Below are 27489 nucleotides of genomic sequence, written 5' to 3'. Positions count from 1 at the left end.
AATTCATGCTGAAAAAAGTAGCCATATTTTTACTCTGTGATTTTGGCAGACAAACAAACAAAACCACTGTCCCTGGGTTTAAAAGGGCTTTGAAAAGCAAGTTGTCTGATAAAGCATCCCATATAAAAAATTATATGAAGAGAAAACTTACTCAAACTAATTTAAATATCACAAATAGCATCAGAAAAGTAAGTTGGTCTTCTTAGTTTCAGAGCTTGCTTTGAATAAGAATCTTGCAATTATGACTTTCAGCATCTCTCCATAAGATTTTATGAGAGCATGTCAACAGTAGCACTACTACTGTATTTTCAGAAGTCAAACAGAAAGTAATGTTTCCAATTTTTATTTCCAGAGTTTGGTGCAATCAAAATGAGACTATTTAAGCAGCTAGTATCTGAACTGCAAATTTATAAGACTTTCAATACAGTCCTCCATTAGAAAGGAAATTGGGTAACAGCTTACAGTAGCTGATGCAGTAGCTACTAAATAGGTTAGCTTTGTGCTTCTGTCTCTTTCCCCTCTGCACACTCTGTTGTATCATCCATAATTTTTCCTTATCCCCTTCTGCTGAAAAGGAGCAGTGAGCCTGTGCAACTGGGCAGACAAAGAACAAGGAAACTTTAAAGAGTTTAAAAGCCAACGGATCTGCAGTTAACGCCCTTGGTGACTAAAGTTTTGGTGTTGCTCCACATCACTCCCATGCCGGCCACAGCTGACAGGAGGATTCCAGGAATGTGAACATGTACAGAATCTGTAAAAACAAGGCTCACCATCAGTTGGCAGCTCCCCACCTATTCCTCTGGGGGAAATAATTACTTTTAGCTGAAGCCATTTATTTGGAATACAACAAAACCTACAAAATGCAGCCTAGACAATTTGGGATTTGTCTGTTTACAGGAGCTACTTTATTCCACTCCGCTGTTTCCACTGCTTAGGCCCATTGGAAAGAGTCATTTCCCGCTTTGTTCCCGAACACTGATGCTTACATTAATGCAGTCCAGCAGCTCAGGTCTTAAAATAGACAGCAACAATTTAAAAAAATCCCCACAAAGACGTAAGATCAAAACTTGCAATTTCTACTCCACATTGAAAATCACAGGCTTTCTACCCAGTTTTTTAAATCTTTTTTCTATGCACACAGCACCCTTGGCATTTAGCTGCAATGACCTGTAACTGTGAATGCAATGTTTGCTTGTTAGTAATTCATGATTAATATCTTCTCTTAGTTTTTACCACACATTTTGCTTAGAAACAACAGAACATAAATAATAATAATGAATTAAAACCCTCAGAGAAGCATTTCCTGGATGCTGCTGTGTGTAACTGTAGGTATAACAAGACTTGGCTCACCTTGAAGCTGCAAGAAGTTAACATTCCTCAGAAACACCTGGCTGAAAAAAATCATCTTTGGGTAAGAAAACTTTCTGACAGAGAAATTAAAACCTCTCAATGGGGGAATTTTAAGCATACTAAGAGAGGTGGAGTTTTAGGCAATTGTTTCTCTTCAGTACAGTGTGAAATAATCCTGTACCTACTGTAATCATTACATTCACTACGTGCAATTCAGAAGTATATTTTTTAAAGTTTAAGACCAAAGGTTGGCAATGTTCAAGGCATCCCAACTAAACCCAGAGCTGTGCATCTCCCTGTTCCATCCCTTCTGCGGGCTGGTACCATCCCTGCACTGCCTGCTGCAGACAGCCTTGTACCGGGGGCTGACAAAACCTCCAAGGGAGTAAGGTGTTGGGGATCTATGGGCATCACCACAGGGCAGCTGGCAGCAAATTAGGAGCCCATGGTCATTAGGTTAATTAGCACTGTTTGTCTCACGTCCTTTTTTGCTGTATTTGCCCTGGGGGCCCAGCCTGGCCACCCACATCCCCTCACCCTTCATGGCCTCGTCCAGCATATTTTACCTCACATCACCTCACTCTTTTCTGCCAACAGAGGGGAGGTCACCAACGTGATTTATTGTCCTGACAGCAGCTCCCCTGCACTGTCAGGAGGCACCTTCACAACATTTTAAGACTCTTCTGGATGCAAAGACCATAGAAAACACAACAGGATCATCTCAACCAAGACTACTGCAGCCTGGCAGGACACCGTATGAGTGCACACCACCAGAGCACCAGCAGAGGTTACCACTGCTGGGGGGCGCTGCTCTACCCAACAGCACAGAGCAGGAGAACCCTTCATTGCTTCACTCGGTTGGCATCCTTCCCCAATCCCATCCTTTAAAACAACTGAGCTTGTCCACATCCTTTAAGCTAGTGAAGAGGTGGAGTGCTGAATCCCCTGAATATCTAAGGGGAGGTGGAAAAACAAAGTCTAGGCAGTGGCAGTGACGACAGCTTCAGCGCGGAGCCATGGAGGAGGGAAAGAGCTTAATGATGCTCTGCAAGACAATGGCAAACAGGAGAGATGGTGATTTTGGATCAGATGAGAGACGCAGCACTGTGAAGGGGGATGTAAAGAGCAAAGGGATATGGAGTTCAGATGCAGGTCTGCAGCAAGCAATTGGTAAGGAAACTGGTACAATAAATTGGCAAGGAAAGAAGGGAGCCAAAGCCAGAGGGGCAAAAGAAGAAACACTTGTGCATTTGGAAAACGCTTCCCTCCATACCCTTCACAGTTACATAAACTCCCCATTCCTCTGCTGCCACTAAATACCTACCCTAGAGTGCATGTTGTGCCTTCTTCCGCTACCAAGCCTACAGAGATGATGAGATCTTCTGCATTTTCTATGGCAGAAATTTCTGTAATGGAAACACATTTTTCAATTCTTCTACTAAATTATGACGCCAGAGGCTACGATTTCTAATTGTATCTCAACCTGCTTTTCAAAAGCTCTTTAAATGACAAAAAAAAAGGACAATGTTAATGGGAACAAAATCCCCAACATCTCTGCAAAACACTCTTTATTCTGGTCAAAGACTCAAAATTCAGGTAAACCAGGTTTCTCTTGTAACCATAATTCTGCATTCTGATGCATGGCTAATATTCAGGATGGATAATTATATGCCACATTTACACTAGATATTTTTCTTACTCAGTAGGAGGTTGAGGACAGGACAAAATAGACCAGCTATGATAGAATCAGAAGCCACCTGAGAATTTTCCAGAACTGGTATCAGAAAGTCATACCAACTTGCAAAAACCTTCACATTTCCATTAGAACTCACTTTCAAGACGGAAACAATAACAGAATATGTTATTCCACTTTGATGGCTTCACATCAACACGATTTTGAACATGTTTAATGTTTATACAAACAGCATTCCTTCTTTACCCTTCTTCTTCTTGTGGATTTACAATACAGCAGAATTAATAAAGTGGAAGCCTTGGTAACAGAAGACTTTTGTTTTCATAACTGACTTTTAAAATGGTAAATAGAAAATCACCTTCTTTAATTTTTCCCGTTGTTGTATATTGAACAGATACAAATATGCAACCACACAGAAACACCTATTCTCCCAAAATTAGCATTATTACTTTATTTGGTGATTCATTACAATCTGCAAATCCAATACTCAAAAAAATAAACTAGGCATAATGTTAAAGCATTTTACAAGCAAAATACTTTACTGTTTCCTTTTCAATTTGCATAGGGCAGAATAAGTGTATTGGTTAAAGAATATAACGTACAGAAGAACAAAACCATAGTTCATCAAACTGTACTGAAGAGTGTTACAATCCTGTGAGTGAACAGTACTTAAAACAGTTATAACCGTCAGTGGAAAACTATACACTTCAACATTAACAAGGCTGCCTTCCCATGACCAGGGTGCATCATGAAGACTGCAAGCCACTGGGCTTCTTTTCTTATGTTGTAGTTCATTCTACTTTAAAGAAATTAAAGAGTTAAACAAGCCAGAATGCATCTATCTATGCTCATTTCTTTTCTATCTGAACAAAGGCCAGTATCGAGAGAGGGAATTTTCAAAGTCAGCTTCTGAAACCGCTTATAGTAACATCTGTCTCTCATATTTTCAGTGTCATGCAACTAGCAAGCTTAGAGCTCCATCCACACATCTCTGTAGATTATTCCTGTGCATCCAGGTAAAAACTGGTATTTTTTCACTGCGTAGTGACAAACTGCAAAGAGATCATGCTCTTTTTCCCATTGTTAACCACATCTCTGTTCCTCCAACTGTATAAATCTGGCTTTAAAGTCTCACAAAACTAAAAAATAGTTGATCTAGGTTGTAATAAAAAAAGAATATTAAATACCTTTGGTAAAAATAGATATATTTAACAAGTTTAGAAAAGCAAATAGTTATATTGTCAAAAGGAGAGTATAAAAATGTACACGATAAAAAATAACAAACAAACAAAAAATCATCAGCCATAGTAGTAAGAATAAAGGCGCTGTTCTTTTCAATGTTTGCTTCCTTAGCTCATGTTATTGTCCAGTCTTCTTTCTAAAAGGCAGGAGCTTTACTAGAGCTTATGGAAAAATCCAGTCCTTCCTACCAGCATTAGGCAAGTTATGTTTAATTCGGAACAAGGCAGTCTGTTTTAACCCAAGTTTATACAACAGAATGCTTTGATTTAGAGTACATAGGAGTAGTTGAACACAAAGATAGATTTCGGGTGTTTTCAACCAGAGGCCAGATGTACTGGAGCTGTAGAAATGAGACCGCCAGCAGGATCAAGTCTCCATGATGTGAGCCTTCTAACTTTATTTTTACTCCTAAATTATAAATCCATGTATTGTCAAGAAAATTGTGGGGAAACAAAAACAATACATTTATTTTAAATCCCTCATTGATGCCTTTCTCCCATCCTTTCACTGGGCCTCCACACAGAGCTGTCACACAACATATAATCCCAGTTTGGCTTCTCCTCTTTTTAGAGCTCACTGTAAATCTTGAAGATGGAAGATCCCCGAAGCAAACAACTGAGATTACAGAAGGAGATAATGCACAAGCCCCATAACAGAATCAGCCATTGATTGAATGTGCTTTGAAAGAAAGCAGCACAATTAAATCATGTTTATCCTTCAGTATTCCCTTTGCACACACAGTCACACTCCTCGTGGTGTTCCAAGGGTACATCTGTCAATGATTTATGCAATCCTCGGACACCAACCCTTGGCTTTAGCTGAAGAACCTAAGGAGAAGAACCCAAGCATCAAGAAAACAGCAAGTGCTTCATCACACACCTAAACTACGAGCTAGACTGAACTGGAAACACACTGAGTGACAGGAAGCATGTTAAAATAAATAAATAGGCTTTCCTCAGCTGAATTTATTCATTTATTCCACCCACTAATTCTTATTTTTACTTTTACCTCAAGCTTATGCAAAATCAATTAAAACATGTTGAGCAGATGCTTGCTCTTATCAAAGAAGAGTCTTGCAGTTTTGTTATTTCTATTTATTTAAAGGCTAATAGCATACTTAACCCAATGGAATTAATTCTACACTAAATACTTTTAGTTATAGATTTATAATCATGGAAATGGACAGGTATCTCTTCCTTCATAAAGTTTACATCTACCACTACTGACAGCTGAACAAGGAGGTGTGGTTGTGATGGGTCTGAACTGCACCAGTAAACAAATACCTCAGGAATTACTTAATAGTTCCACAGAGAAATATTTTAACAAGGAAGATATTGCTTTTTTTTTTCTTTTTTTTTTTTTATGTAACACCTCATTAAAATGGTAAAAAAAATTATTTACTATAAGTGTGATACATAAAATTTGAAAATATTAATAGTGGTGCATTCCTATAGTAAAAATAAATTCTGTAATTGGCTTTCAGGATTTCCAAACATGCAAATGTAAAAAAAGTGCTTACCTCATGGTACTTTTTGGTGACTTTTGTTGGTACACATTGGCACTCATTGCAACTCTGATGACAACAGGCACAGTTTCCACCACAACGTTTAACCAGAAGACACAATGGCCAGAAGATGGTGTCTGTTCGCTTCAGCTCCTCCCTCAGTGACACTGAGAAGTTGCGAGGAGTACAACTATACAGCCGCACCTCCTCCTTTAGGAGGTTGAGATCGACCACTGCAAAGAGACAAACAAACCCGTGCTTTTCAGATTCATAACCCAACTTTATTGGTGGCAAACCAACTTCAGCAGTGCAGAACACTTGAGGAAAGTTCATTTTTGTGCAGGTGGTACAGGTTCAGCACGCAAGTCTAATACTGCAGTTATAGGAATAACATGAAACCTAAATGGAATGATTATTGTATAAGAATATTCACCAACTATTTTATAAGTCTGGCAGAATTGGTTCAAATGAAACAATACCAATACACGTTCCAATACACGTTTTATCAAATCAACTGTAATGAAGTTCCCTTTGTTCATGTTTATACGTTGAGCTCTAGTGTTGCTATTCTATATTAATTTTGGATTGGAGAAACACACATAGCAATTAAGAATTCTGAAAACTTCCAAACACATTTTAAATTAATTTGCACAAAGCATTCAAACTTCTTCCCTGCTGAAATTTCAATTACTGCTTCTCTGCAAGCACGATGTAAGTATAAGAAAGAATTAAACTATTCATATCTAAGAGGAACACACTTCCATGGACTAAGAACTTCAAGAAGTTATGTCATAATCAGTGAGTATTTTACAAACAACAAATAAGTGCACAACTATGTGTATCTATATAACTATTATTAGGCTCCATTTTCCCTTCTTCATTCACAGTAGCATATATATCTTTATTTCTGTTACTTCTCTAGGTTTCATTTTCACTTAATGTGTTTTAAATAAAATACAGCTCCTCCTTGTAAGCACCTAACTTGATGTGCAAGTTAAAGATATTAATATTTGGCACCTGTTTCATGGTGATATAAACTGATTCCATTGTATCACATTAAAGTTTCACTATGCCAATGGTTGAACACCAAGCTCATGAAAAGATCTGAAATAGGCCAAGCTCCTTTAGGTTCACCTTAGGCTGCATAGCAAAGAAATAACGGGCCTTGAAAGAGGCAGTTAAGACTGAAAAGCATTGGACTTGTTTAGTGAAAAAATTAATACTTTTTAACCTTTTTTTGTGTGTGTCTGTGTGAAAAGCAATGCAATCTAATTTATTTCAGAAAAGACAGACTAGAATGACCACAATCTGGGACCATTTGTCTGAACCGTTCCTCTCCAAACCTACCACCAATAAGTAATAGAAGTCATGTCTAACTCACAGGGGTACTATATCTGGTAAAAAAAAAAAAAAAAAAAAAAAGAAACCCTGATGATAATATGGCTACTGAGATGACTGAAATAGAGGTTTTGAACAAAGCAAAGACCTTTAAACCAACTGGTTTTGAGCTAAATTGAGAAGAAACTGGGGGGGGGGGGGGGAGGGGGGAATACCCAATTGCATAGATATTACTTGACAAACACTTTACTGTTATTGCTAGCAGTTTGTAGATAAAAAGATACAAAATAAAGCTAAAATATTTTCCTGATCTGAATCACTCTCTAGAGAAATACTTTTTCCCTCTACTGTGTGAAGAGCCTCTAGAGATCATGAAGGAGAACTTCACCCCACTAAGGCAGGATAATACCTCTCAATTCTAGTTAAACATGTAAGAAACAAAGAGAATTTAGAAGCTGTATTTCTCTAGTAGAAATGCTCACTAGTATTGTCCCAGAAGCAGATCTTTGGGCAGCAGTTTCATGCCATGTTTCTTCAAAGATTTCTTTTGCAGACCATATCCATATACTGGTATCCATAAGTAAGGGTTTATTGTTGTGAAAGGTCAGTTAAACACACTGAAGCCTTTTCTCTGCTTGCACTTACAGTGAATGCCAAGCCGGGATACTTCATTCCATCACTATCAGGTTAACACAGGCTCCTAAATAAACAATCTCATTTTTAAGAGCAAGGAGTGTGTAATAACTCCAATAAAGTTACTGATAGGATGCCAGCCTGCCTCCCACACTGCAAGAGCATTCCCTGGAGAAAGCTGAGAAGGGAGCAGAGTAAAACAGAGACAAAACTTCCAGGGGAGAGATTCACTCTGAGAAATTAGAAATTATTTAAGCTCTTCTGATCAACTAATAGCTGCAGGCTGAGTCACTTAGAGGGTGGACATGTCTACTTCCACTAATCACGGAATCTGGATAGGAATGGAGGAGTACTTTCTCCTGTTATGTTTTTAAACATATAGTAAGTGAACTGTCTAAACGAAGATAAAATGCCTACTGCACAATGAGAGAAATGCTAGTTCTGCTAATCTGGTAGATATCTACAGAGACTGACATGCTTGGTACAGTGAATTTCAAGAAGCTACGCCTATGCGTCCTAACAGAACTGCTGCTCAGCCCTTCACCATGAGAAATTGAAGACAGAAGCTGGGTGCTGATGCCTCTTCCAGTAAGCCCACCAACTAGTGGGAGAGAGATGCCTGTGTGGTTGTGTGCTTCTCCATTACCTCCTGCCTACTGGCAACAGTGGAGGAATGTAAGCAGTGGAGGAATGCATCCATTTCCCAGTACTAGTTGTATGTACAACATAGAGAAAAGGGCAATACACTAAAATGACCAGCAAGTGTATTACACATTTTGTCTCAAAATTGGAACGAATTTGAACCTCGCAGACCTGCAGACTCGAATTTTAAAAATGTTCTGTGGAAGAACACACAATCAGCTCTTTGTAGGTATCTTTTAGTGTGCCTTGCTGTTATAACAGGCTTCAGGAGAGATGAAAAATGTCATGTTCGGTTTCCACGCTTTACAATGCACTAAGGTATATTGCTATTATACCTCACAATGAACCCCTGCCCTACCTTGTGTAATTCAGTTTCATTAAAAGGTCTGTGGCAAATTTATCTAGTGCTTATATAATCACTTCTTTGAAGTGTGTGAATGAAGCTGTTATTTTTTCAAAGAGTATCTGTCTGTCCAAAATTTATTTTAACACACTGTGGGCACGAAGCTAGATGAGAGAATGTATATATTCTCTTAAAAGTGTTTACTTAACCACAATAAAAGGTTATGTGGATTTCCCAAGTGCACTGAGTTACAGTACCTGTTATAATGTGAACATTTAAACACTCCTTCAACTTGGCTTCCACTCATGTATCATGTTTGACACAACAGTCAAAGTTCTTTTGTCTAGCACTAGCTCAGGAGGAATGGGAGGCTCTGCAGTAGCACATGAATGGGAAACACTAAAACAAAAATAAGAGGAGAAGGAATAAAAGGGAGAAAAAATGTAGATGCAGGTAGGACTACAGTAAAGTCTATTTCAAATGTGAGCTTTCACTGGCACATACAACTGAAGTAATCAACTTCCACACCAGCCTGAAAGTAACTGTGTTCTGCAACTGGCAATGCAATGGTCTGGCACCCTCTGGGACCTCTATTGAGTACCATGGGGAACTCTCCCAAAACGTTTTTCCAGCTGGATGCTGCTCCCAAATTCAACAAAACAAATACTGATTGGGGCACTTGTGTGTGGGCACAGACAGCAGCAGGATGATTTTCATTCCGAAGCACCTTGGAGATGTTCCTGGGAGTGTAAGTTTCTTACTGGCTCCTACAATAGGACAGGGCTGTTGCAAAATTCCAAAGGAGTAAAATAAGACACACAGCTATACGAGAAAAGCATCTAATAAGGACTATGGTTGGACTGTGACTCTTTTCTTCTTAAGCAGACCTCAAAATATGCTGCAATGATTATGCATAGATTTCTGTGGGAACTGATGGGATCATGTTTTTGCACAGCAAAATATATTTTATTTGTAAGTATGTTTAATATTATAAAATAATTTAGAACTATATTTAGACATCAAAGCCTCTGAACCTGGTGTTTCTTCTTTCCTGGCTAGAAGTTTCTGGAAGCATTTTATCCAGAGAAAACATCAGATGCAGAAGTTCTATGGAATTCAGGCTGTCTAAATATAGTCTTTTTCACATGAATTACTAAGTAGGGGTAGAGGAAAATTCTCTACATAAAGTAACATATACTTTTAATTACATTTTCACTAAATCTAGACATAAACGGATGCTTGTCTATGAAACAGGACAGTAATTTAGCTTTTACTGAAATACTGCAAAAATAAAACTGATCTGATTATAGAATCAAAGATTGATAAAAACCAAAAATTTTAGGGCATGCACTTCTCCCAAACATTTCTTAAAAACTTTTTTAAATACGGCAAACATGCTACTAGAAGGAGTAACATGTAACAGAAAAGAAGAAAAGAACGAAAAAAAAAAGGTTTGAAGGTTTGCTTTCCCTATGCACTGAATAGACCCAACAGTTAATACTATGTCATCTCAACTGGACATATTTTCCACCTCAGGCAATTACATTACACACTCAGTAATGCAGTCTGAGGGTGGTCTCTTAAAGATAAATGTGGCAACACCATGATATGTTTATTCAGTGGAAAAAATCTATTTCAGCATCTAATTAGGAGTCTTTAAAAGATTTACTCTGATAGTTTCTTTCTAAGATATGTCTTGCAGGGAGTTGTTTTTGTCTATATAGATGTTATCCAACACCTGCATTTTAGTTTATGTAAGGTTTCAGAAATTACATTTTGTTTTTCTCCCACTTACTGTATGCGTATGGCATACATTTGGCAAACACTGAATCCCTTTAATTAGGAAAGTGTTAAATGACTATCTGAAAAGCACAGTCCATTGTGCAAGCTTTTAAATAGATTTCCTCCTCTTTGGCTCTTGATTTAGTTGCTGTAGCAACAGGTAGGGTAGAAGGGTTGATTTCTATGCTCCGATCCAAGAATTAGCTGTCAAAAACTTAAATCTGAGTTATGAAAGGGTTTACTTCCTCCCTTTTCTTGCAGATCAGATGATAACCTAGCTTATGTTTGTCAACACAGGAGTCTATTCAGTTACGCTTATATGTTTTCATTTTCATGCTGTATGGTGGGCAAGGAAGGAGGTGTTGCCTGCATGCTATCCATTCACACGGTATCCATAAACAGGAAGTACTGGGACACATCTGGATGATATGGCGTAGAAAATTCATGAATGTCAAATGTAGATGGAAGAAAATCTCTTGCTGAACAAGAAATAGCTCCACAAGTCTCAAAATACATGGTCTACTTTACACCTGATTAAGTTGATAACGCACGATCAAACTGGACATGGACACAGGGATTTCATAAGGTATCATGGAAGAGAAAGCCTTAGCTAATTGCTCCCAATTCATATGGTGTAAAGACTAGAACAATTCTAAGCAAATAAACCAGTCACTCGATACAGAAGTGTAAGAAATTACCTACCTCAAACACAAAATAAAGTTTTTGTCCTTCATATAAAAAGAAACTCGCAAAGTCAGAATAAGTCACCCAGCCAAGATGCCCTCTTACTTTGTGGAAAAGATCTCCCAGGTTCTCTGCAGAAGACTACCCTGCCTGCTTCTATTTTTTTTTTCCCTTTGTCACTTTATCCTGCTAAATTCCTTTCAGTTCTAAGTTTAATTATTGTCCTTTTTCAGATAATGTAACAGTGTGAATAGCTAACAACAATGATCTCTGCTGTATTTCTAACATATTCCTCTCTATCAGCCGAAATTCAAGGTGAAGAATGCTCTTAATTACTGTTTATTTCTTAAGAAAACATAACCATAGAAAACTGCAAGGCCAGAAAGAAGAGTAATTTACCTCTTGATTTCCTCCCATGAATATATGCCTTTCCAAGAAGTTGCCACGTTGGCCTGTACAAATCTTCCAAATCCAGTTGCCACCGATCTGGTTCAAGGTACCGGATAAGCTCTTCCACTGTACTAAATCCAGCAACGGCATTGTTTAATACATCTAATGGTAAAGATGATGGGGGAAGCAATGATGGGCTAGGTGCTTCTGTGTGGTGCTGCAATCAAAGCCAAGAGAAGAGTACCAGTCAGAGGGTTAATGGATCTGCTTTGATGAAGTGCTGAATTTTATGAAGTTACATAGCTGGGAAAGTTTATAAGTGGCTAGATTGTTTCCAATGTACAGTTTACCTTATAAGACAAATGACAAGAGCCCAAAAGTACCTAATTACTCTTCAGCAATAATTGTAAACAAACTTCTACTAGACAGTTTTCACACTTCTTACATTCCTAGTCTTGAGGATAGCATGCCAGTATACCTGTTCTTTGAAGAAATTCACTGAGTGGCGGACAATATTTCTATTTTAGAAATAGAACAAAGAGCCATTTGAAAATACGGCCCCTTTAATGGCAATTACTGTAACCCTCGAGAAAACTGAGGAAACACACATTTCACATGCTGTCTTTCCTCCGAAATTAGCCACAATCTCTGCCTTCTGATCTTTCAATGTAAAATATGAATGTACCCTAGTACAAAGACAGCAAATAGTCCCACTCTCATCTAATAGATGAAAAAAAAAAAGTACCAGTTGTGTTTCATACAGTACTTAGAATTAGGTTTCTGGTTAAACAATAATGGAGTAATAACAATGTCTGACATTACTATAATTATTTCTCCCTTAAGAAGAAGTAAAACATATTCCCAAGGATATCAAAAGTACTTAAATGCTGAAACTGAGTACTGAAAAAGTCTATGTACTTTCCCACAGCACAGATCTCGTTGAGAAACTCACTGGACATGGGGTATTCCGTCACAGGCAATTCAAGCAGAGTGAGACTTCAGGCTTTGTTCACTCTACAGTCGGTTTTAAAATTAGCATTGATTCATATTGTCAAAAGAATAAAGGCAGGCAGGAAGGGAGGCCTAAGCAGGAAGCTGCTGCTGCACCATCCTAAGTTTCTTTAGGCTTTTATATCAGCAGATATCACTACAGACATTTTGTCCACATTACTACACTAGAACAATTTATCTGGACCATAGAAGAAGGATGAAGAAACTTTTGAACACACTGCTGATTTAGGGGATACGAAGGACAAGAAATCTTAAATACGTAGTGCTACATGCATTATAATATAAGATTTAGGGAAAATTTATTCACTATAGTTACAGTCGGGTTTTGGAAAAGGTTGCCCAGAGAGGCTACACAGTATTCATCACTGAAGGCTTTCAACACCTAACTGGATAAAGCTCTGAGGCATGGACTGACCTCAGAACTGACCCTACTCTGAGCAGGTGCCTTGCTGAATTTTCCTACCACAATGTTACAACATAATGTTAAGAATGAAGGACTGAATGTTCCTCCAGTAAGTGAGCTAACATGCTTCTTGTCCCTTCCTTGTGCAGTGCCTGTTAGTACTGCACAATATTTCCACATAGATTTATATATTTGCTTATATTTATTATGTATTTATATATATACTTATCTATTTAAAAATCCTCATGCCACTTAGTGTTGAAAATGGCACTCTCAGTACTCTAATATGAAGTGTATACACACTGTAATTTTTTCCATCTGTAATGTCAGATTAATTGCATTCATTTACCTTTTCAAAATGATCACAGAAATTGATATGTAAAAGTTATGCAGGAAAAAAATAATTAAATAATCCTTGCAACACTACATACTAAACAGCAGTTTTCTGAAATACATATGCCTGCGATAGCTGTATTTCATAGCAATAATTATATTTTCCTTTCTGTGCTCTCAATTCTATTAAATATGCATCTTTGGTTTCAGCTAATTGTGTGGTTGAAAGGGCAGCAAATGGAAGTAACCACCATGCCCTTCCTATTTTTTGCTTCTAGCTTTTTTCTCTCTCCATCTTCAAGAAATGCAGTCACTAGAATGATTTGTGCTGCTTTTTAACTGGGAGTCTTGCAAAAGTAATTCAAAACATAGATCTAGCGTGCAGCTACTATTAACTTTATCATATTTTTATCTTGCTAATCTAGCATCATTTCCAATAGGGTGAGTGAAGTAGTTGCTTCCCATTCTGGATGAATGTGGATTTCAAAAAGTTAAAGTATTTCTTTCCCTCTTCTCTTTACTGCCCACATTAAAAACAGTAACATGTTGATCCATCCATTAGGTTATTATAATAAAGTAACAGATTCTGGTCTCTAAGTTAAATATTTGCTCTTAGCAAAATATTCTGCTCAGCAAGTTTCAAAATAGTGCTGTGACACTATAATTCAGATGGTCAAAAAAGTAAATATTCCAAAATTTTTCTTCCTGTTTTTCTCCACCAGGATGCATTTGTAACAGTCGCTTTTCCTAGTTTGAAGGTGTACGGTTTTGCTAAGGTGAAAAACAAAATAAGGATCAAACAGTACAACTAGTGCCTGAAGAAAAAAAAAACCAAAAACCCCGAGATCTTCTATTTTGTTTCCAGCTGAAAAATTTACTTCGGTGTCTCACTTCTACTGTGATTTTTTGGTTGCCAATGTAATAGATGGATTCCAGATGAAAATCCAGTGGTCTAGAATCTATTCCCGCATTTACAACTTAGAACATGCACACTTCGCAATACATATCTAAGAACTAACTCATCGATTTACGTTATTCTGGATCCAATCAGCATTTGCCTGAGTTAAAATGTTATGAGGATATGGTGAATCATTGCACTTAATGGTAACACAATTAAAGTTGTCATCACTTTCTAATCATTCTTACAGCAAACCAAAACAGCAAAATTGCACAACTTTGAAGGTGAATGTTTTAGAAAAAAGTAATTAAAATCTCAAGATTAAGAATGTTTTTCCCAATAATCTCTTAATTTAGTCAATTTCAATGACAGATAAAATGTACCAAAGATTAAAAATAATTGATATCAGACACCTACAAATGCAGTAATTTATATTTATAACATAGTAACCTTTATGAAATCTCAATTCAATAAATTGTTTAATATAAATGGTAATTCAAATTATACTCTACATTGCTTTTACTTGCTAATAGATATTACTTATTTTATAACTTTAACCTTTTTGACAGAATGGCCAGGGCAGCATAAATGGTACTCCTTCCTTTGACTAAAATTGTATTTTGAAACTTTACACAATTTAAAATTTCACTCGAATTTCTCAAAGTTTTTTTTTTTGTGTGTTACATAGGCAATGTTTACACATGCAGTAAGGTTTTACTCTCAGAGACGGTATTAGGAGAAATAACTTAATGTGAGAAATTAAAATTGAACTTCATTGATGGGATATACCTCTTAGAACAAGCAAATACAAAACTTCAGCATAACTCCGAAATGCAATATCATAGTTGCAACTTCAAAATACTGAAATGCTCCTTAAAAGGAGCTTTCTCTCACATTGTAGCAAGTCTATCACTTCTATTATAATTCCTTCCAATTAAATAATCTTAGATAAAAATCCACACGCCTAGAATTTAATCTACATCTCTCCTGACATTCCTACTCTGCCCCTTGCCCTCACCTGCATGCCTGACACAGACTGGTGTCAAGCCACTCCCTGTGCACTTCTACTGACATCAGTACTCAGTAGATCTCAGAGACGCAATTTCACTGCAGGGCAGTGGTGTGAATGCCTCACAAGAGGACCACCAATAAACTCTAGCTCTTTTGCTGCAGAGTTGATGGAGACAATGATGATCTTGCAATGAAGTAGCTACCTGTCAACAGTACCTCTATTCCATAGCTAGCATCACCTAACTTACTCCACAGAACTGTATCACATCTCCCCTAACAGGTCAGCTAGCACATAAGCAACCTTTGTTATAACAGACATCTCTTTATCTGACAGAGGAGACGTAACCGAAGACAGCAGACACTTGCTTAAGTATTGCAGCTATCCAAATAACTTTCCTGATGGAGACCATTTGCTGGGAAGTGGTGTTCTCCAAGCTTTTCTACAATAACTACTAATTGACAGTAAACATATTTTCTGTCATAGCAGCACATGCTCAATTAATACCAGTGTTTTAGGCTTGAGACAACTTTTATTTTTTTGCCTAAGCATGAATAATTTCTGCCAAGACAGATCTGAAAAATACATCAACAAGTTCTTTATTTTAATGTGATTCTTCTAGTAAACAAAACACTATGGGTTTTGTTTTTGTGCCCAGGAAACTATTTCACTTTACTTTAATAAGAATAAACATGTTTAAAACCAAGAAAGAGCCAAACAGTTGCATCTTCACTGTTAGATAAAATGATTCAGGGTGAAAACCAGAGCAGAAAACATAGGGCTGCTGCTGCCCGGTAGAAGAGCCAAGAATGACAATTAGTGTTGGATCAAACAGAATTTTTATTAGATCTGTTTATATTGTATTTCTGTAGGTATACTTCACTCTATCAAAACAAATACCTTACAGAAATCCCCTAAGGTGTTTACAAGTGTAAAAGATAGACCAACAGACCAAATGTAGGCCACAGTTTAAGATATGGGCTTGGAAAAAATTAAGGAGGTAATATATAAAGACTAACTTCACAAAACTATCCAGCCCTTAAGATTATACATAACAACAGTACCCCAGAATAAAGTTAGGGAATAAAATGCATTTTACGGTGCTCACAATGTTAGTTGTGCCCTATTAAAGGGATCAAAGCTACATCTTGTCTCTTTCTCAAAGGGAAAAGGGTAGGACACTGTTGTAACTAAAGCAAGAAGACAACCATCAGTGAAGCAGTAAATCTGAACAAAAACTGCAACAAATGAATCTGAAATTACCTAGTTGAAGCTCAAACCTAAAGGATGATTTAGTATGTAGCCTAACTTGAAGACTTGTAATTTCTTGTTCTGACACATAGAGCCTGTGTGATCCTGAGCATAGTATTTAGGCCACAGCTTCATGGCGTAAAGCATCTGGCAGTAACATCTCCCTGTTACGCCAGCATGGCTGTGTATGCGGCTGCATCATAAACAAGAAATAATCTTTCTGAAAAAGAGTATTTCTCATTTCCTTTTCTCTTTAACCACAATCTTATTCACAGTGCAGACCTCCAACAGCTAAGCCATCACAACCAAAAAGCACAGCAGCTGCTAACAGAAGCATTTTTAGATTCACTCTGGCACCAGGGATTTCATAGCATGCAGGTTTGTGACACAGCCTGATCAGATCAGTAAAATGATCAAAAGGCAATTCCTTGATCTCACAAGTTCTGTGAGACAATGAATACAATAAGCATTTACTGGATGCTCATTACTAGCTTATCTGAAGAATCTGGAAGTATTTTAGACAGATAAAGGGTAAAACTTTGGATATGAGACTGTATGTTATAACCATTCCCATTCTGCCACTATCCATCTGTTCTTTCCTTGCACTGAACCTGCTCCAAGGATAAACAATTCAGAACAAAACAGCACTCAACTACAACCCACACAAGATCAGCTCTTAAGCACCATCACAACCCAAGCAAAGCCCTTCTTGTTCTGCTGTCTGATAATGATAGGACTGTCAAGGTACTGCTATTACCCTCTTCCAGTTAAAGGAGAGGCAAGAAGTAATTTTGTTAGTTTGCTGCAGCCAGGAGTGAGGAATTTCATGTTTAATAATGCAATCACCGAGTTAAGACTGGAGCAACAAAAACAAGTGAGTCAAATACTTGGCATGACAGGACACTTACAAGTAGTGAATAATACGTGTAAAATAATTCCCTGCTCACAAAAGAAATCCCTATTTTCTTCATTTCTTGTCTTGAAGAAAACATTGGAAAGCAGTTTTCTGAGTTAAAACCTATTTATCAATTGGCATAGTTTGGAGAAACTATCAAACATCAATATTGTTTAATCAGACTAGAAGGGACTCTACAACAAAGAAAACCTTAGAGGAACCTCCGAAAACCAGCTAAGATCAGTACTTTGAAAGAAATATTTCTTCTAATGAAATATCCTGACAGGTTTTTGTTTTGTTTTGTTTTTAATTATTATACAGGAACACTCCAAGTCCTGCTTAGATTTAGAGATAGGCTCTTGAAACTAACAGTACATGCACATTCTTGTAGCACTCACAATAAAGCCTGTTTCCTGCCTTTATAATCACAGGTAGCCCTCCTATTAGCATCATTAGAAGCTACGAGGGAGAGCAGATATCCAGCTCTTTCCGAGTTTGCCCCGAGGACATAGATGCTGCTTGGCATAACAATAGCTCTTTCTTTTCTCAGGTAAGTACATGCAGTAATAACTGAAAAGCCTTTAGAAATCCTGACCTACCTGAAAAAGCACAAACTTCTACTTGCTCGAATGTATGCTGTACAAAACAAAACAGCTAACCCCCTTGTGAAAGTCTGTTACTTGTAAAGATATCCTCTCTGTGCAACAGTAACCTGCACCACCGCTATACAAAATGTGAGTCCTGTTCAAGTAGCAATGTAGACGAAGTGGAGACAATCTGTAGCTGGGCTGGTAAGCAACCACCTAAGCAGAGAAATGAAGTTGCAGGATCCTCTTCTTGTGCCTCCAGCAAAGGAATAAAAAAAGAGAAGGAGCAAAGGCAGATAATCTATTTAGACTGCAAAGCCCGGGAATAAGGCATGGATGTTTACTTGGCATGTGACAGAGATGGAAGCCAGGAAGGCCAGCACAGTTCCCATCCATTGCAGCACTTCTTACTTCTTTAGCTGAAGTTAACTGTCACAGCACTGGAGATGGTTGCATGAAAGGCACTGCAGCTCCAGGGCTGCTAGGTCGGTAGGTATGGTAAATTAAGCTCCAGAAACACTGAAGTAAACATGCATCTATTCAGCTCTCCTCATTTCAGAGACTTAACCTCTGCCTGTCAAATGAAATACAGGTAGAGATAGCAACCCTCCTCAATCTAATCAACTACTGCACCTGAGATATGGAACACAGGGTGACAGCCCCATCTTTACTTACTGAACCTCCAGTTCTGCTGCTTTCACAGGCTTCCTGAATTTTCTGTTCTCATTTTGCAACCACTGCTTATCAAAAGCTTGTTTAGCTTCCCTTCACATGCATGCAGGGCTTTCCTTTTATCTCACTGAGGACCTTATTTCCTGGGTATCCATGCACTTGCATCAATTTATATCTTAAAACCAGACAGACATGGCTTTCCAAACTCTACATTGGTATTTTTGTTACAGCACTTTGAGGGTTGTTTCCCAAACAGTGCATCATTTCTACTCTCCATAACCAACAATAGGAGAAATGTCACAAGGGAAAGTGAGTGTGTTCATGCCTTTCTGTCTCCCCAGAGTTTCTGTGCAGTTCACAGCTAAGGCCTGTTACTCTAATTGTGCTGGAAGCAACTGGGAGATGCTCTCAAGGAAATGAGCAGCATGGAAATAGCATAGGATGTCACTAATCATCAGCTTTCTTCTGGCAAATTGCAGCTTTTTGCCTGAAGCCTGTGCACGCTGACACCATTCGAAATACAGAACATAGGTGTGTCACTTTTGTGAAGACAAAGATGACACATATCTAGAGCAAGTTCATAAATGCTCAGATGACGCTATCAATAGTAATAACCTCTGGGAGCCATTTTCAAAAAGCTTTAGTGATTTGGTTAGTTCTCATCATAAATATCTGTAATCACGTATGAGTACATGCATATTTACATATGTATAAAAATATATTCTGCTTGCTGGCTCTGTCACCAGCATCTCTGGCAACTGCAGAGGTCTCAAACAATGAAGTGTACAATCCCTGCAACCCCTAGAATCCATAAAGCTTGCAGATTCAGCGGGCTAGTTGCAACAGAAGTCAAGTTTTGGTGCCTTCTTACCTTTACCACGGGTTTTGATTATATTTACTTATGTTAGGGATTTGTGGATGTACTGAATAAGATTCTAGAGAGAAGACTCAAAGATCTCTCACGACTCGGACAGATTTTAACTTAGTAGCAAAACACTCAGCTTTATTCTGAAAGCATGTCCTGATGTACTGTGTTGAACAGGGAGCATTTAAAAGCAAGCACTTAGTTTTAAATGGATCAGGTCTAATAGTATATAATGCCTGAGTTTTGGTTCCTATAAAGTATACTTGTGGCAGAGTAGTATCTTACCCATAACTACTTCTAAAACCTTAATTTTTAGTGAGCACTGTCTTCTTGTTTATACATCTCTGTCTTCTAAATGAGACTTTAAACACAATTTGCAGTGAGCTCTCCCTACTCCATGCAAGTATATATATATGTTGTAAGAAAAAGTAAGTCTACCTTTTGTATCCTAGTAACTACTACTAAATATTTAGATTTCTGAACTCCAGAGAACCTTGCCTTATAGCATTCTCAAACCAAACATATGAAATACATTTAAAACTAACTAGATGTTTATTTATTTCATGCATGTGCACATAGAAGGACTATAAGCGCAATTTAATAAAATGCAGTAGATAATTTTCTTTCTTGTATTATATGAATGTTTAATAAAAATATTTAGTCTAATTCGGACCATGGGCAATACTAATGTCTATATACACATTTTAAAGAGTACAACGTGTGCGTTTGTGTGTTTACACAGACAAAGCACCTGCTGAAAAAAACTGAAACTAGACCGTGTATACGCAAAATGAAGTTCCAAAATAATTTACTGAAGTACAGTTTCTCTCACCACAATCTCATCAAATCTTTGGAGAAAGTCCTAAGATGCCTCTTCTGCTTGCAGTATGGTGCTAAAAGAAGCGAAAAAACCTGCTGTCTAAGGAGAGGTGCCATGCTTGACCTCGTGCTCACCAACAGGGAGGGACTGGTTGGAAATGTGATGCTCCAGGGCAGCCTTGGCTGTAGTGATCACGAGATGGTTGAGTTTGAGATCCTCAGGACAGTGAGAAGAGCGTGCAGCAAGCTCACTGCCCTGGGCTTCAAGAAAGCAGACTTTGGCCTCTTCAGGAACCTCCTTAGTAAGGTTGCATGGGATACAGTCCTAGAGGGCAGGGGGGCCCAAGACTGCTGGTCGATATTCAAGGATCACCTGCTACGTGCTCAGGAGTGTTGCATCCCGACTAGAAGAAAGTGCAGCAGGAGGACCAGGAGACCTCCATGGATGGACAAGGAGCTGCTGAGGAAACTTAGAGGGAAAAAAGCAGCTTATAGAAGGTGGAAGCGAGGACAGGCAGCCTGGGAAGAATATAGGAGCATTGCCCGGGAAGCTAGGGACCAGGTTAGGAAAGCTAAGGCCCAGCTAGGATTAAGTTTGGCAAGGGATGTAAATATAACAGGAAAGGATTCTATAGATACGTAGCAAATAAAAGACAGACTAGGGACAACGTGGGCCCTCTCTGGAAGCTATCAGGAGAACTGGCTACCATGGATTTGGAGAAGGCTGAGGTTCTTAATGACTTCTTTGCCTCAGTCTTCACTAGCAAATGCTCTGACCACACCACGAAAGTCTTGGAAAGCAAATGCAGGGACTGTGAAAATGAAGACCTTAGGCCCACTGTAGGAGAGGATCAGGTTCGAGACCATCTTAAGAACCTGAACGTGCACAAGCCCAGGGGACCTGATGAAATCCATCCACGGGTCCTGAAGGAGCTGGCGAATGAAGTTGCTAAACCACTGTCCATCATATTTGAAAAATCATGGCAGTCAGGTGAAGTTCCTGATGACTGGAAGAAGGTAATACAACCCCCATTTTCAAGAAGGGGAAGGTGGAAGACCCGGGAAACTACAGACCAGTCAGTCTCACCTCTGTGCCTGGCAAAATCTTGGAGCAGTTTCTCCTGGAAAACATGCTAAGGCACATGAAAAACAACGAGGTGGTTGGTGACAGCCAACATGGCTTCACTAAGGGGAAATCCTGCCTGACCAGTTTGGTGGCCTTCTATGATGGAGCCACGGAACTGATGGACAGGGGCAGAGCAGTTGACGTCATCTACCTGGACTTGTGCAAAGCGTTCAACACTGTCCCGCATGACATCCTTGCCTCTAAATTGGAGAGACATCAATTTGATAGATGGACCACTCGGTGGATAAAGAACTGGCTCGATGGCTGCACGCAAAGAGTTGTGGTAAATGGCTCGATGTCCAGTTGGAAACCTGTAATGAGTGGTGTCCCTCAGGGATCGGTGTTGGGACCAGTCCTGTTCAACATCTTTGTCGGCGACATGGACAGTGGGATTGAGTGCGCCCTCAGCAAGTTTGCCGACGACACCAAGCTGTGTGGTTCGGTTGATATGCCTGAGGGAGGGGATGCCATCCAGAGGGACCTTGACACACTTGTGAGGTGGGCAGATGCCAACCTTATGAAGTTTAACCAAGCCAAGTGTAAGGTGCTACACCTGGGTTGGGGCAATCCCAGGCACTGCTACAGGTTGGGCGGAGAAGAGATTCAGAGCAGCCCTGCAGAGAAGGACTTGGGGGCGTTGGTTGACGAGAAGCTTAACATGAGCCGGCAGTGTGCGCTTGCAGCCCAGAAAGCCAACCGTATCCTGGGCTGCATCAAAAGAAGCGTGACCAGCAGGTCAAAGGAGGTGATCCTGCCCCTCTACTCTGCTCTTGTGAGACCTCACTTGGAGTACTGCGTACAGTTCTGGTGTCCTCAACATAAAAAGGACATGGAGCTGTTGAAGCGTGCCCAGAGGAGGGCCATGAGGATGATAAGAGGGCTGGAGCACCTCCCGTATGAAGACAGGCTGAGAAAATTGGGGCTGTTCAGCCTGGAGAAGAGAAGGCTGCGTGGAGACCTCATAGCAGCCTTCCAGTATCTGAAGGGGGTCTATAAGGATGCTGGGGAGGGACTCTTCCTTAGGGACTGTAGGGGTAGGACAAGGGGTAATGGGTTCAAACTTAAACAGGGGAAGTTTAGATTAGAGATAAGGAAGAAGTTCTTTACAGTGAGGGTGGTGAAGCACTGGAATGGGTTGCCCAGGGAGGTTGTGGATGCTCCATCCCTGGCGGTGTTCAAGGCCAGGTTGGACAGAGTCTTGGACCACATGGTTAGTGCAAGGTGTCCCTGCCCATGGCAGGGGGGTTGGAACTAGATGATCTTAAGGTCCTTTCCAACCCTCACTAGTCTATTCTAGTCTAGTCTAGTCTAAATCATCATCTCCAATTCTGATAGAAACTTTTTATATGCACAGAAGTGTCCTAAATAAATTAACAGCTGCAATGAACCATCTCAATGTGTGGAACATGCGAGGGAATGCACATCTTCTGTAAGCATTTGCTAGAAGTTTGGTTAAATCGCTTGTAGCAGATGTCAGCAGCAGTCTTCCACCTTGGCAAACCTTGGTTCAGGACAGCTGGTTAACTATTCACATCACCTGGGACTGTGACTGGTTCCTCAATGTTAAGGTTTGAAAACACAAAGTATTTTCCTAAATAGTAACTCTGTCCTCTGTATATGAGCACCTTCCTATCAACTCTTCCTTACTATACAACAAAGTACTCATCATAGTATTTAAGGACATTTAAAGTTTATTCTCTGCTTATCTATCTTCCGTCATTGTTAAAGGGCCATCTGAAGTCTTTACACCCATTTCCAGGGCAGAACTCTATACTGATCACTGGCTGTATTTTCCAATAAATGTGATGTTTTCCACTGATACTGCTCTCACTGAGGAGCTAAAGTAGAACTCTACAGAGACCCTTCTAAAACTACTTCTCCATTATTTCATTACTTCATGGTTTTCTGAATATATCCACTATCACCTTTTTTATATTTCAACTACAAGCTTGAGGTAACTTGGTTTTTGTTGTGTGCTTGAATTGTGCTTGTGATTAAGGCAGATTAAGGCATTAAGGGTAGTTCATGACTGTTTTTAACAGTAATAACAGCACTTTGCACTAAAATACTCTTTCATGGACATCCAAGATACTTGAATGCATGTATGAGTAGACAGCTGAGTAAGAACTGTTTTTCAAGTGCTGGTATAAATAAAACCTTTACCTTTATTTTGTGAATATAACATTAAATGCAAAAACGCATAGGATCAATAATAAAGGTGTATAAATATTACATACCCTATCAAACACTTAATTCTATTGGATGAACCTGATTATTTCTTCCTTATATATAGTACAGTAGCATTGCAATTGATACATTTTTGACCATTAAATGATATTTTCTAGAGTGTCCTATTTTGATTGATGTTGCGTCACACCTTGTATTCCTTTCTAGAATGGGAACTTTACAAAGAATAATATTTCAAATACCAAGAGCAAGAAAGAGAATCTATCTCCTCAGTATTTATAATGAGATCCTACTAAATTTTTTTACAGTTCAGATCACAAATAATATTTAGTACAGAGACCCCAGGCTCCAAGAGTTCACTGAACTTTAGCAGGAAGAAAAGGAATTCCATCACAGATTAATTTTTCACTGAAACTTGATACTATGCAAGTCCTGTACACACACCTGTTGTAGGCTACCATCAGTTAGGAGAAGGATTTGCAAGAGAACAATCTGAATTATGCTTAAAATGAAAAAATTATCATCTAAAAGGAGTAATATAATTGTAATTGAACAAGCAATAATGCAAGACCCCCAGTGCACAAACAAGTCAATGCAAAAGGAGATTGTAACAATCAGACTTCAGTGAGCACGCAGATACAGTCCAATGAATCTTTGCTCAGATCTTACTCCAAATAGGTTATTATTAATATAATAGGGGATTATTAATATACAGGGATTATTAACCACTGAATTTATAGACACTCCCAAAATTGACACAGGAAACACACTTGCATCTCTTACATTTACGATAAACAGAAGGATTTTTTTGTTGTTCTGCAGACAAAGCTCTAGTTCTTACTTGACAGACTAGTTTATGAGAAATAAACAGTCAACATAAGTGCAGCTGTTCCGAACAGAAGAAAGTTTTTGTATTTTCTTCTATGATAGGGGATGTGGTCAGCCATAATTAAAGGACATTGTGTTTGCAGCCCTTTTTTAAAATTACTCATTTTACTCAAAATACACAAATACTTATAAAAAGCTTAACCAAAGGGAACAACAGCAAGTGTTTGGAATCAGGAAATGAACTGTTCTTTAAGTTCCCTCTAGGTATTAAAAATGGGTAGCTGTTGTTAAGAAAACGTTTACTTATCCCAAGTAGGTTCACAGGAGGTTCATCAACATTAAACACTAAGAATGACTGTTTATTACAATTGGAAAGTGTATTTGGCAAGGACAATGAAAATTACCTCTACAGTACATGCAATTTTAATTTGATCCTTCAGTATACATGTTAAATTGCATTCCACAACAGGTTTCTGTTCATTTCATATCACAATAAAAGGAACACACCCAACATTCCTGAACGGCAAATGCTGCAAATCAGAGCTTGTTCTGCTTTGAAGGTAGAAAATCCTTGAAGAAAACACTACTTTACATGGAAGGAACCTCATTTCTGTCCTCATGTATTCCTTCTTAGTGTCATCAAACATGTTAGAGATTACCATATTTTAAGATTCGTGAAGACAAATATTTTGCATTGTATACTTTAAATTTGCTTTATATGTACCATATGTGTCAAAACTCAAATAGAGTGCTAGAGACTATGGCTACATTGCCCACAGATATTCTCACACTGTTTGAACAAGCCAGATTTATAATTCGTGAGCTGAGTTTTACAACCTTATACTGCTAACCATAACGTTGTCCTGACATACTCTTAACATTCAAGCTGTATCACTTCTACCTACATATTTTCCACTATCTGTATCTCTTAATTCCCATCTCGTGTTACCTCATTATAATTTCATATATAACACAAGTATAGTATATGTGATTATACAAAAACTAAAAGGCAAAATTAATTGGGAAAGTATGCTTAATAAGAGAAATTAACAAAAAACACTTTAAAAATCCTTGCATTTAGGGGTAAAACATTAAAAGCATAAATGCAAAATCATAAGTACAGAAGTCCTGAACTAGAATAAATGGTGTTACAAGGGATAAAAACCTGAATAGGAGGTAATGTGATCCTTTCACCAAAAAGGCAAATCTCATTCATACATATTCAGAACAGCACTATAAAGCCAGGTTACTGAGCTCCCAATTAGGTCTCAGCTGGAATAATGTTGAGACCTACCTCCACCACTTGTAAGATACAGGCAAAGAGAATATTTAATATTTAGAGGAAAGAGCAAAAAGAAAAAGAAAACATGAACTATGACAAAAGATTTAGTGATAGAAGTTTCTTTAATCTTGACAAGACGAGGCTGACAGGAGATGTGATAACAAACATGTAAGAGAGCAGCAGATGATCAGCTGTTCCCTAGTCCATTGATGACAGGAGAGATTTATGTTATGCATTAGAAAAGAATTTCATACTATGTAAAGCAGTGCAACAGATGAACAGGGAAATCTCTGAAATCTTTGTCCCTGAACTTCAGGAGCAGTACAAATACCTAGCAAGAATGAGCTTGGTCTATTCTACTCCCTGCTCAGAGCAGGACAATGGCTCAGAATAGATCCCACTGAGTTCCCTTGCAGCCTTGCATTTCTGTGATTGCATTGCACAGCATCCCTCTGGTAACCTTGCTGTTTCTAGAAAACATGTAAAATGCTGAGGGAAATGCTGAATTCTGGAGACAAATTAATGCTAAATCATTTTAAAATCTGCGTTATTGACTAGCTATGCCCCCAAAACTGCTCTGTGTACATAACCAAACTCTAATACACCTTTTTGTCAGTGATCATTTCTCCATTTGTACATTTTTACCCTTTAGATTTATTCCATCACTGCTGTAATAAAAGTCAAGAACTGTTTGCCTGTGTACCTAAATATAGAATACTGTATAGAAATATATGCTTTGGGGTTTTTGTTGCATTTCACCCACAAGCCCTTAACTCATATGAGAATATGAAAATTAATGGAACTGCTCCAATTTTGGACAATTTAGCTACTTTCTCTTGAAGAAAAGTAAGGAGCCAATGAAAGTTGGCTCCATGGGAGCAGAAGTTCCTTTGGTGGTATCATTTACAATTTCTTTGAAGCCTCAAAACAGTATGCAATATAACCCATTTAAGATGACAGTTTTACCATCAGCTACAAAATAAAAGTAGACACATTTCTGCCGCGCTTTGCTTTTTCAATCTCTATGGCTGCTATTTAAAATGGATCCTTCAAAGATGGTTTGAAGGCAGACTACTTCATTCTATTTACAGTAGACTCCCATGAAATTTTGTGCTGCTTATAGCATGAACAAATGTATTAAAATAGAATAGGTTGAATTTTAAGGCACCACTACAAGTAACTGCCTCAGCCTGATTCCTGGTGTTATTAAACGAAAAAATAAATATTTGAAACAGTCTAATTACTTTTATTAGAATTAATAAATATGTTTTCCTTTGTGCATGCAATTTCTTCTCAGACCTTTCCCTGACACATGTAAAAAGAAAAAGAAGATAAGAAGGAAAGATAAAATCTGCCAAGTAATAAACCCATACTATTAACAAATCCAGTGTGTTGTGGAGCAAATCTCATTCTCCTGAAAACTGCTGGTAGATCAATTGACTTCCATTAAGCCTGAAAGAGCTTCAGTTATAACACTGTCACTGTCCACAGATGTGGCCAAATTATCTCTAACTAATCTGGTCAACTGGATCGAGTCTTTTGACATATATATTTTACTACATAAATTGCAGTTTGTTATCATAAATAAGGGTGGCACTGTCTGTAACAGAAATAACAGAAAGATCATGCTGACTTATGTTCTCAACCAGGCCATTAATCTTCCTTGTAATGTTCCAAACAAGTCTATTCAGGCACTGATTATGGCCCCAATCCTGCAACCAG

General features: G+C 38.4%; 1 protein-coding gene across 1 annotated transcript in view; it reads right to left on the bottom strand.

Annotated features, from left to right (window-relative positions):
• Positions 1 to 3468: 3468 nt before the first annotated feature.
• The window catches only part of PDGFC (platelet derived growth factor C), a 133121-nt gene continuing 109100 nt past the window's right edge, over positions 3469 to 27489 (bottom strand). The window contains exons 4-6 of the mRNA XM_030491891.1: positions 11611 to 11818; positions 5805 to 6022; positions 3469 to 5112 (exon numbers count right to left, since the gene is read on the bottom strand). Of these exons, the coding sequence (XP_030347751.1) occupies positions 4996 to 5112; positions 5805 to 6022; positions 11611 to 11818 (543 nt within the window). The 3' untranslated portion in view covers positions 3469 to 4995. The remainder of the gene's footprint in view (positions 5113 to 5804; positions 6023 to 11610; positions 11819 to 27489) is intronic.

This window comes from Strigops habroptila, chromosome 7 (genome assembly GCF_004027225.2).
Source record: "Strigops habroptila isolate Jane chromosome 7, bStrHab1.2.pri, whole genome shotgun sequence".
Taxonomy (NCBI): domain Eukaryota; kingdom Metazoa; phylum Chordata; class Aves; order Psittaciformes; family Psittacidae; genus Strigops; species Strigops habroptila.
The sequence above is the reverse complement of the archived record's forward strand: the minus strand, read 5'-3'. Positions and strand labels throughout refer to the sequence as shown.